The sequence below is a fragment of the Vicugna pacos genome, chromosome 21 (genome assembly GCF_048564905.1).
Source record: "Vicugna pacos chromosome 21, VicPac4, whole genome shotgun sequence".
Lineage (NCBI taxonomy): Eukaryota > Metazoa > Chordata > Mammalia > Artiodactyla > Camelidae > Vicugna > Vicugna pacos.
This window is the reverse complement of record NC_133007.1, coordinates 8,290,892-8,304,182: the sequence shown is the minus strand read 5'-3', so window position 1 is coordinate 8,304,182 and position 13,291 is coordinate 8,290,892. Positions and strand designations below refer to the sequence as shown.

Genomic DNA, 13,291 nt, shown 5'->3' with positions numbered 1-13,291 from the left:
TTTAATACTTCTAAAATTCTGATGTTATGTAATTAAATTCTGATGTTATATAATGTCACTTCCTCCTATTCTGTAACATGACCCCTCTTGTCTGAATACGGTTATTCTTATTAGTTGATGTGTTGTGATTTAACAGCAAACATAACTCTGGCCTGAGTTGGGGGGAAAAGAGAGCTCTGACTCCCTGCTGGCTTTGGGAACTTAGACAAGTCGCTTTATGCACCTCGGGCCCAGTTCTTCTGCGATGACGTTAGAGTGCTGGAGAGGGAGTTCGTAATGGTTGAGTGTCAAGTATGCTTTTGTGTTTCATTAAATCAAGAAATGCCGATTAGCTTAGTGGCTGAGGAGACACCAATTTAGGCGTCTTTAGTAATTTGGCTTAGGACTTCAGTCCTGAGCAGTAGAACTGGGGTTCGAATCTAATTCCAGAGCATTAGGCCACATTATCTCTCTTTGAATTATGTAATTGCTGCTTCTAGATAAAACCTTCTGTACATGCCACGTGCTCTCCCCTCTTCGTTGCCTTCCTTGTGCTGCTTGCTTTTCTCTTTCTCGACCCTACCGCCAGCTGTTTGTTCATCAACATCCTTTATTTAAAGTCATCTTAGTTTCTGCTTCTTTCACAGAATGAGTTTCTCTAAGTTCCTTTGACATACATAGGTATAGCAGGGGTTGCATACTCAAAGGCCTGCAGATGCTCACAACAAGAATGAAGCAGTTAATGTACATAAGTGAAGTGAACCAGAAGTAAGACAGGAGAGGAAAATAGGGTTGTGACAACAGGCATCCTTAATAGTGTAGCAGGGTCTGCACCTTTCTCAGCTGTACCTCCTTGTTGCCAGATCTCCCTCCCCCCACCCCCCGCCTTTTTTTTTCTTTCTTTCTTTCTTTCTTTTTTTTTTTTTTTAGAAAAAGAGGGCCATGTAGATATTTCCTGTGGTCTTTCCTGATTTTAAAAACATTGGGACCACTTCTAGCCTCTGATTTATATCATGTAATACGTCACTTGATCATTCAGTGATGATGTTGTATTCACTGACAGCTTAATCTGGAGAAATATGAGGCCGTAGCTCCTCCTGAGCCTTTTTGCTTGAGCGATTTTAAGCTCTCCAACTGTAGCAATTAATACTATCGCTAAGCAAGGTTGGGAAGTGGAATGGCAGGTGTTTAGGGACAAATAATGGTTAGTTTGGCATGTTAAACTGAAAATGAAAGGAGCTGTGTTCTATAGAGAGATTCGGAAATTCATCAGCAATTAGGTGATAGTTGAAGCCTCTGAAGTAAGATAATCCAGAACAAGTACTTGTGGAGTGAGAAGATTAATGACAGAACCATGAGGAATACCAGCTTCCAGGGAACATGAGGAAAAACAACAGCAGAGGGAGGGTGGAAGCTAGGAAGATTCCAGCCAGTAAAGACCAGGGAACAAAGGGAATCATAAAACTACTGCGGAGAAGCTAAGCAGGAGGGAGGAGACCAAGAGAGGTGTCTAAAGACTTAATAATGAAGAGGTCATCTGTGTCTTTGCCAGAGTAAGTTTCAGCAATGGGATGGACGTGAATATCAGGTTATCTACAAGTGTTAGCTCAAGTGTGGATCAGTAGAAACTTATATACTGTCAGTGGGCACATGAATTGTTACAGCTTTAAAAAGCAGTGTGGCACTGGCTTGTGAGGTTGAACATTATACATACATCCTAGAGAAGTTCTTATACATGTGCACCAGGAGACCTGTGCAAGAATGTCTATAGCAACAGGGAGGGAGGGGGGAAACAACTCAAAACTCTATCAAATAAAATGAATAAGTAAATTGTGACATAACTACATATTAATTTATTCTCAATTTAATAACTGTGTGTACTTAACATGAGTAAGTCTTAGAAACAAAGGAGTGAGACAAAGCTATCACAGGACATATTTTTAAAAATTTATTTACAAATCATTTATTGTATAACCTGTTCTAACTTTACTGATATTTAATTTAATCACTCATATATAAAATATGATTTTTAAAGCTCAAAAATAAGCAAAAGTAAAATAACATGTTGTGCAGGAATACAGACATGTATGTGTCTCAAAAAAAAAGGGATAATCTTCAAAGTCAGAATAGTGGTTAGACAGGAGACAGGGAGATGACACTGGGAATTAGCAGATAAATGACACAACAGTTGTAGTTCTTATGTTGACTGGGTATTCACAAGTATTTATTATATTGTTTGACAACAACCGACATTAGATGTGTTAAACTATTAGTTTTTAAAGGATAAAACCATGATTCTCACACAAATACAAAATGAATACATGTCACAGGTTTTGTTTAAACAATAAAATGTATAAGGGAATCAGGAAGACGCTACAACCACTTCAAGGGTGAACTCGAAGGCCCACGGACACACACGTCGGCAGCCGGGAATGCCGAAGTGAATTTACAGGTCGTTGCGGAATTGGTCAACATCCACAGGGCAATAATCAGTTATATCCCACTGGACATAATTCACTGGCATTTTTATGGACAAGAATTTATATTATTACCACTTCTCAACAACTCAGAGTTATAACACAGCTCAGGCCAAAGGATGCACTTGGAGACAGGATATACCTAACAGTCCTTTCTGGCTAATTCCAAAGTCTATCACAGTTTTTCCTGACAAAAGCAAACCTTAATATGTATCAAATATTACATAAAAATAGAGTGAAGGATTAAAAAGTAAGTAGTCTGTGTTTCTCTTTCAAGGTGTTTGCTGACGAGAGAGAGAGGCAGGGGTCCCGTCTTGAGGAAGGGATCAGATTTAAAGGAAGAGTTTGTTTGACTCTCTTTTCTTAACCAGAAGAGATTTAAGCGTGTGTGTTGGCTCTGGGAAAGGAGCCAGTGGAGGGTGAGTGATAGTGAAGGCAACGGTGGATATTTTTAAGGAGGCAGTAGCGAATACATTCAAAACCACAGTTCAAATATGGAAAGAAGAAAGAGATTCTTCCTCTGAGATTGGAAGAAAAGGAAGGGAGCTAGGCTGTAGATTTATTTGAAGTCATAAAAAAAATGAGGTTAAGAGTCTCTTAAGAGGTAGAAGTATTTATGATAGGTGGCCTAAAGAATACTGTGAAGATTTACTGAAAAGAAACGGAATGACACCAGGATGAATAAACGGATCACCATGCCAGCCTTTTACATTGTGTTAAGCACCATTTGTCTCTGAAAATACTGGTCCAGATTTTCATTTTTTTAGAGTGCAAGATAAAGCAACCACCTGAATGAGTTTATAGTCTTCAGTAGATAAGATATAAATACAAAAAGTTTAAATAAAGAGATTATAAAGTCACAAAAATTATCAAGTGAATGGTATACTGTATACGCTTGTAAAAGAGTGTAATTTAAAAAAAAAACTTAGGGTACAAGTGTATACTCAGATCCAGCTCTGTCACTGACAACTCACACGGTATTAGCCACTCCCTTAATACCTATGGACCTGAGATTCTTTGTCTATAAAAAGAAGGGGTTAGACCAGACAATTTCTAAATTCCTTTCTTGGAATCTATGAGGAAAACTAAAGAGCAGTTGAACACTGACCTGGATATAAGATATGATTTAGATGGGCGGAATTGAGTCTGGGTATCATTCAGGATGGAAGAAATGGCATGAGGAAAAACCTAGGGCTTACCTGGACAGCAGTGGGCGCATCATTGTGGTTGCATTTACCCTGAGAGTTCATGGACGTGGAGTAGTGAGGTAAAAGTAGAAAGTGTGTCCTTCTCTATAGCTGTAGTTGTCTTACACACCTGACATGTGCACAGTGAGCCCTCGGGAAATACTTGTTATAAAGGGGACCTTGCATATCTAGAACTAGCACAGCTGAATTCTTTGGAGGGGGTATGTTGTTTTTGTTGATATAGAGAAAAGGGGGAGGGTTAATTGCAGTTTGTAGTCACAAAAGCTATGTCAGAAACCCAACTGTTGATCTTTAAAACAAGACCTTTCCACCGGAATGAGACAGCTTTCAAAAAGTTAAGACTCGAGTGATAGTTATCAACTCAAGGCAAGGTGTAGAATTAATGTTAAATAACTGCCCCCACAGCCAGGTACCGGCTAGGTCGGCTAACTGAACCTCTCAGGCTAACTTAACCTCTCAGGCTGTACCACAACTTGGAAAATAGGTGCTAGTTATATAGACATAAAAACTGAGGCTCAGAGATGAAAAGAACTGTCTTCTTCATAAGCAACTAGTCAGAGGCAGAGCCAAGTCAGGAGCTCAGCTTCTTTCTCCTGGGTCTCATAGGTAAGATACTGGAGTTTCTAACTCCAGCCACAAACCATGTCTTAAAAATGACACCATAAGAGGACATTTATAAAAAAATATATATATATATATTTATACGTCTGACCCCAACTCCAGGGAAATCCAGGCCTCAGTGGTCATGTTTTAACAAGCTTGCAGTATATATTCTAAATACTGCAGGTATTGAAATATAGCTGTAAACTATACCTCTCCAAGCTACACATAGGAAAACACTCATTTATCTAATTTTGTTTCAGGTATCTATCTGTCAGATTTAACATACATTGATTCAGCGTACCCATCAACGGGCAGCATTCTAGAAAATGAGCAAAGATCAAATTTAATGAATAACATCCTTCGCATAATTTCTGATTTACAGCAGTCCTGTGAATATGGTGAGTTTCTGGAGGTGATGCTGTGAGTCTGTTTATTGACACAGGTTGACGGCCACTTTTCACACAGCAGGGAACATCATCTTAGTATAAAGGAAAATGACGATTGTTTTATTTCACTGTTTAATATTTAGCATTCTGTTTAAGATCTTGCTTTGAAGGAACTGAAGTATTTCATATTTAAAATGTTACAGGTTTTATCTTTTGCTCTTCTATTTTATAGCACGTTTGCTAACATAATTTTCAAAATTATTTTCTCTTCTCTTCATCTCATTTGCTTTCCCTGATCTGTTATGAAAATAATTCTTAATAGTTTTTAGTTAAGGGAAGGCACTGAGACCCTTGATCCCTGGTAACAATCAGCTAGCTTACTTGAGTCCTGTGTTGGCAAGTAAATAACCAGTTTTTGTCCAAGATGTATTTTATGGAACCTTATATAGAAAGAGCTTATGCAAGCCCAACTGATTAGAAAAGTTTTTTTTTTAATGTTTTAAAATGTTTGGATGCTTTCAGTGTGGTAGGGAATAAACTGATAGGCTGCTATAGCTGTATAATTTTTATACTACATAAAAACATTAAGCTTACATTATCTGAACGTTACATCAAATAATCTCTTATTTTTATCCTTTTCTCAATTTTTTTAATAAGACCAAATTATAGTGTTAAATTAATCTCATTTGAAATTTCTAAGTAGGAAAGGAAAAAACTACAAATGCGAGCCAGGCTTCAAAAAAAAAAAAAAAAACAGGAAAAACTAAAACTGCTTTACGTCTTGCGTTTACAAGAGGTTTGAGTATAAATCACAAAGATGTCTCTGATTTTTCCCTGTGAAGTTCCTCAAGAATGTGGGACTTTGTAAATGGAGCTGTTTGTTTCCTTTTAATGCATACAGACAGCATACAACTGTAGTTTTCTAAATTAGCTTCATTTTTACATTAGATAACATTTATCTCGATAATGTCCTTCTAGAGTTAATTTAAACTTTAGTGCCATGTAGCCTTAATTTACCTTGAAATACATTTTTCTCAGCTTTAACTTTTAAAATTCTGCCGAGCTGTACTTTATCAGATAATTAACTATCACATTTTGCCTAGATATCCCCATGTTGCCTCACGTCCAAAAATACCTGAACTCTGTTCAGTATATAGAAGAGCTGCAGAAGTTTGTCGAAGATGATAATTACAAGTAAGTTGGATCTTCAGAAGTGCTTTGTATGACTTTGTCCTGTCCTCCACCCTTCTCTCCGTGTATTTAAACATCTAAATCCTACATCTTATGCAAATGCCTGATTCAGTTGTACATTTACAATGGGAAGGGTATTTCATGTATTTATTTTTAACCACTTGGTGTGATTGAGCCAGTGTGCAAACGCCTTCTCTGGCCTTCTGTGAAAAACCATTTCATGTTCTCAAGTTACTGAGGGCTGATGTTTGATAGTTCTGATTTACATTTCTTCCTTTCTCTCTGTATTCAAGCATTGAGTCTTTATGGAAATTTATCTTTGAATAGGCTGAAAATTTAATGAAACCACCTACAAATAGAAAAATTACTCCTTTTTTAATGGTAATTTTTTAACACATCTTTGAACTTGTTTTGAATTGTTTTTTGTGGATTGAGAGAATATTGAGCCTTCTGGCCTCTACAGGTTAGAGACACGCTTGTCCAGCATAGCACCACACCTGCCCATTTCTCCAGTAGAGCAAGTCCTTCATTAAATATTTTTGAAGTTACTTTTGAAATAGCTGATGTCCATTTCCTTTCCACTAACCATCCACAGTAGTGCTCAGACTAGGAGGGATTTTTGAATTACTAATCCTTTCTGTTTTTCACGTATCATGCATCACAACTGTTGGGGTTTTTTCCGACGGGAGGATAAAGAGCTTATTTCTCTTGACGCTTCTCATTTTCCTTGTAGCTTCATTTGTTAATTTCAGAAAAAGTTTTGCTTGGCTTTATTATCCAGCTGTTCCCAAGCTTTCAAATCTAACTTTGTGTCATCCACAATTATTTTTTCCAATAAAAAGTTATACTTTAAAATTGTATCAAAGTGAAAGACTACGTTGTTTTTCAATATTAATGCATTATATGAAAGTATTCTGATCTCATATGTTAGTGATTATCAACTTTTTTCTTCCTTGTAAAAAATTTTGCAAAACAGAATTAGTACCAATAAAAGGCCAGAAGTTCTAGAAAACAACTAGAAATAACTTTTCTTCAAATATAAAGCTTAAGGTACATATTTAAATGTATCTAGAATTTTATTAATGTTTGAAAATACTTTTATTGCCATTTCTCACCACATTATTACCACTTTATATTTTCATATCAATTTTTATTTCATAGAAAGTTTTTACATGGTAATTCATTTGAAAATGTACGATGTCACTGGATCAGCTTTTTAAGGCTGGAGTTGCTTCACAGCTCTGATGTAGCCATGGGTTGTAAGCTTCTTGACTTGATGTCTGTGAAATATTTACCACTATTTTTTCCATCTCTCTGATTACGACATAGCACAGCATTCATATTTTGTCCAGTGAGGTATAGAGATTATCTTAAAATATGAGTAAGTAGTTATTAAAATTGCCACATCTGGCTCCAGAAGCTTAATGGATTTAGAAGAAGTTAAAGTTTAAGAAGTGAAGTCTAAGACATTGTTGCACAGTTACAGAGGATGGTGAATTTTAATTCTAAATGGATAGAGTTAGCCACTTAAGCCATTAAGTAGTTTTAACTGAATTGGTTGGTTTTTTGGATGATTACTTTTAAATAAAGTGTTTTTGAAATTTTCAGTGCTACAGAGGCCATTAACCCATCCAATAAAGATTCTAGATTTTGCATAATATAATCAATAACATATGGGAAAGTTACTGAGTTTAATTGTCAAGTATCAATATAACCTCAAGTTAAATCTAACCTTTTAGTCATTCGTCAGATGTCTTTAAATGTGTTGAATTGTTTGGCAACAGTCGCATAGTTTGGGGAGATTTTTCTGTTCTTAAATATGACTTTTTAATGTTTTTTTCCCTTGCTGTTATTTCCTGGGATAACCATAAAATCAGCTTTGTATAAAAGAGAAATGAGATTTAACAACTAAAGAGTCCTCTTGAAGAAAAATATGTAGCTGAGATTATTTTGTAAAAATGTTTTTAGGGGGTTTTTTTGAGGGAATACGTAATTTTATTATTATTTTATTAAGTGTTAATCATTTTATGTGCTTTGTTTCTTTCTGAAATTCAGGCTTTCATTAAAGATAGAACCAGGGACAAGCACACCTCGTTCTGCTGCTTCCAGGGAAGATTTAGTAGGTTAGTGCAGCTTTCTCTCATTACCGAGTCATAAACCAGATAACCTAATAAGAAAGAATATATTCCAAAGTAAATAACTACTTAGCACATTTTATACTGCATGTACAATTTTATTTTTGGTATTAAAATATATGCAGTTTTCCTATTTTTTTTTGTTTTTTAATTTAAAAGTTGTAACAGTTTGTCACTGATGTACAAACAAATATGCCAACTAATCAAGAAAAATAGATACAACCAACAGAAAATAATAAATGTTTGTAAAGTGAAAATAAATAAATGTGAATGTCTGCTCTTTACATTAAGAATGCAGCCCTGGGCAGTGAGGGTTGATTACATTAGAAATTTCTGTGGTCACAGTGGAAAATTCTACTAATTTGAATAATTGTAGAAGTCAATTTTAGTGGCTTAATTTTTTTAATTTTATTCTAACGCTGGACCAAGTACTGAAAATATTTAAAAATAGTCATAGTCCCTTAATTTATTTGTCGCATTATAATGGGAACTCATATGTATACCACATAACCAAAAATATAAAATTGAAGATAATTCATTATTTAAGAAATCATCAATAAGTATCTTTTTTTAAAAAATTCTAAATACAGACCTTTGCTCTAAGTTTTATGTATATTATTGTATATTCTACAAATATTTGAGGGCCCGCTCAATAAGGTGTGAAGGAAGTAAGGGAACAAAACCATAACAATATCTGGGGGAAGAGTATTTCAAGCAGAGGAAAACATTTCAGTGTAAATCTCTTTAAATTCACTTTTCTTTTCATTCTTCAAGTGATATTTTGCAAATTCATGTACTTCTGAGTTCTTTTTTTTTAATTCCCATGAACTTGAACAGCGTCAATGTAGATTTAAATTCTAACTTAATGCTCTAACTTGAATGTACTCCTACACATTCTTTATCCAAGAAGAAACTAAAACTAAGAGTAAAGAAGTAATGTATAAAATTCTAAGTGAAGTAAGCCAGAAAGAGAAAGAAAAATACCATATGAGATCGCTCATATGTGGAATCTAAAAAACAAAAAAACAACAACAAAAAAAAGCATAAATACAAGACAGAAATAGGCTCATAGACATAGAATACAAACTTGTGGTTGCCAAGGGGGCGGAGGGTGGGAAAGTATAGATGGGATTTCAAAATTGTAGAACAGATAAACAAGATTATACTGTATAGCACAGGGAAATATACACAAGATCTTATGGTAGCTCACAGAGAAAGAAATGTGACAATGAATATATATATATGTTCATATATAACTGAAAAATCGTGCCCTACACTGGAATTTGACACATTGCAAACTGATTATAAATCAATAAAAAATGTTTAAAAATAAATAAATAAATAAAAACTCTAAATCAGAAAAAAAAAAAAGTAATGTATAAAATTAAATGAGCACTGAACTAGGACTAACTAGGGAGACCTGAGTGTTTAGGTTCCATCTGTGGTGTAATATCCTGAGCCCATCTCTTCTAATTCTGCTGCTTCCTTTGTAAATGGGGAAAATATTTATACTGCCTACTTAGTGCAAGTAAAATAGATAGAAATTAATGGATTTTGTATGTTTTGAGCGTTTGTGTTTTAAAACTCAGAAAATAAGTATTTCTCACGTTCAGTTAAAACAAGTAGCATTAATATTATCTTAAAATTTAAACCACATTTTATATTTCATATCAAAGGATTAAAAATAAAACAATCTTTTCAAACCATTTGAAAGTTTCTCTCTCTTTTTTTAAATGCAACCCTTAGGTCCTGAAGTAGGAGCATCTCCACAAAGTGGAAGAAAAAGCATGGCAGCCGAAGGAGCCCTGCTACCACAGACACCGCCATCCCCCAGGAACCTGATTCCGCATGGACATAGGAAGTGCCATAGCTTGGGTTATAAGTCAGCATTTCTTAATCTTATCTTTCAAATTTTTATATATTTTTTCTAGTAGGGTTTATTTTCTATTTATTTCATTAGTTGAATAGAAAATAGTATCCTTGCTTAGGTTTATTTGCATCACAAGTCTTTTTCTGATTCAGTAAAATATTTTGTTTGATAAAGGCATTCATTTCTTCCTTTACCTTAATTTGGAAATGAGCTTTTCCCAACAGTGCCCTCACATTTAGGGGAGATAAATGAACATTACAAAGCATCATCATAAATAAAATCAGTAAAGCAATATACCATTTCCCTCTGAAATAGTAACTTTTATTCCAAGGTCGTCTCATTCCTTAAGTTAACCAAAATAAGTGACCATAAATAAAGCCTATAAAAATTGTTATTTTTATCCTAAATATAAGGAAAGGGAAACTGGTTTTTTGTTTAGCTTTGCAAGATTGTTTTCTCAAAATGGGGCCGAAGGTTCACCTTTGCCATGATTTTCATGAGGATTTGATAGCTACTTTCCAAAAGTGGATGTGAAAATGATTTTTAATGGACCCAAGACTCAAGATAAAATTAAAGCGTTCTCTGCTACAAAGGTAGATATGGTCTAGCTTCCTAAAAACTTTTCCCTAACCTGGTAATTTGAGGCTTTCATGGTAAAATTGATGTGTTCATTAGTATGAGAGTTCAGAAGTAAGTTCAGATAGCAGGTAAAGCTTTTAAATCCTAAATCTTCATACAAGAGTATCTTTTATATTCTGAATTAGTAACATTAATAAAAGATAAGAAAAGTATTTCTCTTTGTTTTCAGTTTCATTCATAAAATGAACACAGCAGAGTTCAAGAGTGCAACGTTCCCGAACGCGGGGCCGAGACACCTGCTAGATGACAGCGTCATGGAGCCCCATGCGCCGTCTCGAGGCCAAGCTGAAAGCTCTACTCTTTCTAGTGGAATCTCAATAGGTGAGAAATACTGGATTCCAACTTATGTAAAATAAGATTTTAAACAAAACTCAGCTGGGGAAGAGCCATGAACCCTACTCCAACAGGAAAAATTTGATAAAACCTAAGAAGCAAAGTAGATATATGATCATATCACTAGTAGGTACTGAGGTTAATAATTCATGATCGTTTGAAAAGAGCTTGATGTTTTTGACTCCAAAAGGGGAGGTGTTCCGGAATGGTTGGGGGCAGAACATGAGCTGGTTGAATTGGTTACTGCACGCAGGTGGGATGTGGGAATGAGGAAAAGGGCCAGTCAGGTATGACTCCCAGTGTTTTGGATTAAGCAGCTGGTTAGATGGTGGTGCTGTTACCAAGGAAAAGAAAGAAGACTAGAAGAGTAACCATTTGTACGTGTTGAGGTATTTGTGAAGGATGACTAGGTTTGGGGAACTAAGAATTCTGTTTTGAACATGTTTGGTCTGTATTGAGTTGTCAGGTAGGTAATCAGATGTATAAAGCTGAAGCTTAAAATAGTGTTAAGTCCAGGTCTGTAGATGCAGGTATAGGAATTAGCATATTTATAGTATTGAGATGGATAAGGTCACCTAGGGAGAGAATGTAAATAAATAAGAGAAGATATTCTAACATTTAGAGATGTAATTTTTTTTTTAATCTTTATTGTAATGGTGGGCCATCAAAGGAAACCATGAAGGAGGGACCAGTGAAGTAGTGGGGAAAAGCAGTGTGGTATCACAAAAGCCCAGTAGAGAAAGTGTCTCCAAAGGGAGGGAAGTTTTGAATGTATCAGTCTCAAATGTGCTAAAAGAGAGGTAAGCTGAGAATGGGAGTAGATCTGTGGATTTGGCAAGATAAAAGGCATCTGATGCCCTTGATAGGATTTGCTTTATAGACTAGTGTGGGCGAAGCCCTGATTAGAGAAGACTGGAAAATGAAAGGTAAGAAAAGAGAGATGGTTACGAACAAGCGGGAGCAGAAAACCGGGACTGGAAAAGGTTGTGAGATTGAGAGGAATTTGTTTGTTTTTACTTCCTAAACTTCTATTCATTTTCTGAGCCTTCTAGATGAGCATTATTTCTTTGGATAGTTAGGAAATCCCCATACAATGCTATTTTTATTTTTTAAAAGAAAGAAAGGAGGAAAATGTCATCCTCTGTGATTGCGCCAGGTTCCTCAAGGGCTAAGCCTGTTATTAGAATACGATCATCCCAATATTGACGAACGGTCAATAGAAAGAAGTGAAGTTCATTTTCTCGAACATACTGACTTTCTTTAATCCTTGAGTTTCAAACCCTGAAAGTGAAATTGCTTTGGAGCTAGAAAGCTCCATTCAGCGGGGTTTTTTTTTTTTCCAATGTTCCCCTTTTTATAAATGCAAATGATGAAATGATGACAAAATTTACAAACTAGGAGACAAGTTGATCACATGAAATATCTCTTTATTGATACTGTAAATTGCCTATATGCAAATATCAGCCTGAATCTGAAAAATAATACACAGAATAATTTTGCAAAAGAGAGAGGAAGAACTTTTTTCAAGTTAAAAATGTTATGCTTAACAGAATCCAGCATGCCACTTCAAGCAAAAAATAATAATTTTGAAAATTACAGCTTTCAATTCAGGACAAATTATTTGGCTTTTTACTGTCATAAGTATTATAGTGACCATTATTCTCTGTTTGTGGCTGTTACTTTCCATTGATGTTCCTTTGGTTACCAGCCCAACTTGCCCAGCCAAAGTGGGCACATCCACTCGGAGCTTCAGGCTTCTGGAAAAGCTTACATTTCCTACAAATTAGTCATACTAATTATGCTTAAGCTTTCAGTCTTTAACACATAACCCTGCACATCCGAAGATCATCTACAAGACCCACAACAGATTATCTCCAGTTTCTCATCTGAACCACACAACCAGAAAATTAGTTCAGTGGCTGTTACTCAGTTCCTCCAAGGACAGCACATAACCCGTGCCATCCTAAACACATGGAAGATGTGTTACTCCATCACACGGGATGGACTCTTAGTAGTATTTGAGTTTGAGCCTCTCATAGAACCCTGGTTATGAAAGTCTGATCAATGATTCAACTTGATATATAAAGGACATATTAATTACCAACTTCATTGAGAGCCAGTATTATCTTTAAAATAACTTTAAATCACCCTAAGCTGTTTTGGACTCCACATTCTTTCCCCTCAAACTAAGCTAATTTAAAACGTTGCTTTAACTGGTATACTGGCCCTCTGAGAGAAACTTTGGCATTGTTATAGCACCTTTAAAAAAAAAATGTAAGGATTCCATTCTGTTCTACCTTGCCTCTAAAGGCAAAAATTCAATTTCCTTAAGCTTTTTATCCTTAGGGTAGTAATGGATTTTAAAAGGAATACGAAGGGAAGTATGCCATGAATCTTTAAGAAATTCATAATTATATAGTTTTTAAATTAAAACCAACCTAATAAGGAAAAAACTCGTGCTTATGTACAT

General features: G+C 35.3%; 1 protein-coding gene across 3 annotated transcripts in view; it reads left to right on the top strand.

The window, feature by feature from the left end:
• The window catches only part of RALGPS2 (Ral GEF with PH domain and SH3 binding motif 2), a 136,881-nt gene that overhangs the window by 99,746 nt on the left and 23,844 nt on the right, over positions 1 to 13,291 (top strand). For all 3 annotated transcript variants that reach the window (XM_072946043.1, XM_072946042.1, XM_072946044.1), the window contains 5 exons: positions 4,528 to 4,665; positions 5,757 to 5,847; positions 7,900 to 7,967; positions 9,726 to 9,861; positions 10,658 to 10,809. In XM_072946043.1, coding sequence (XP_072802144.1) covers positions 4,528 to 4,665; positions 5,757 to 5,847; positions 7,900 to 7,967; positions 9,726 to 9,861; positions 10,658 to 10,809 — 585 coding nt within the window. The remainder of the gene's footprint in view (positions 1 to 4,527; positions 4,666 to 5,756; positions 5,848 to 7,899; positions 7,968 to 9,725; positions 9,862 to 10,657; positions 10,810 to 13,291) is intronic.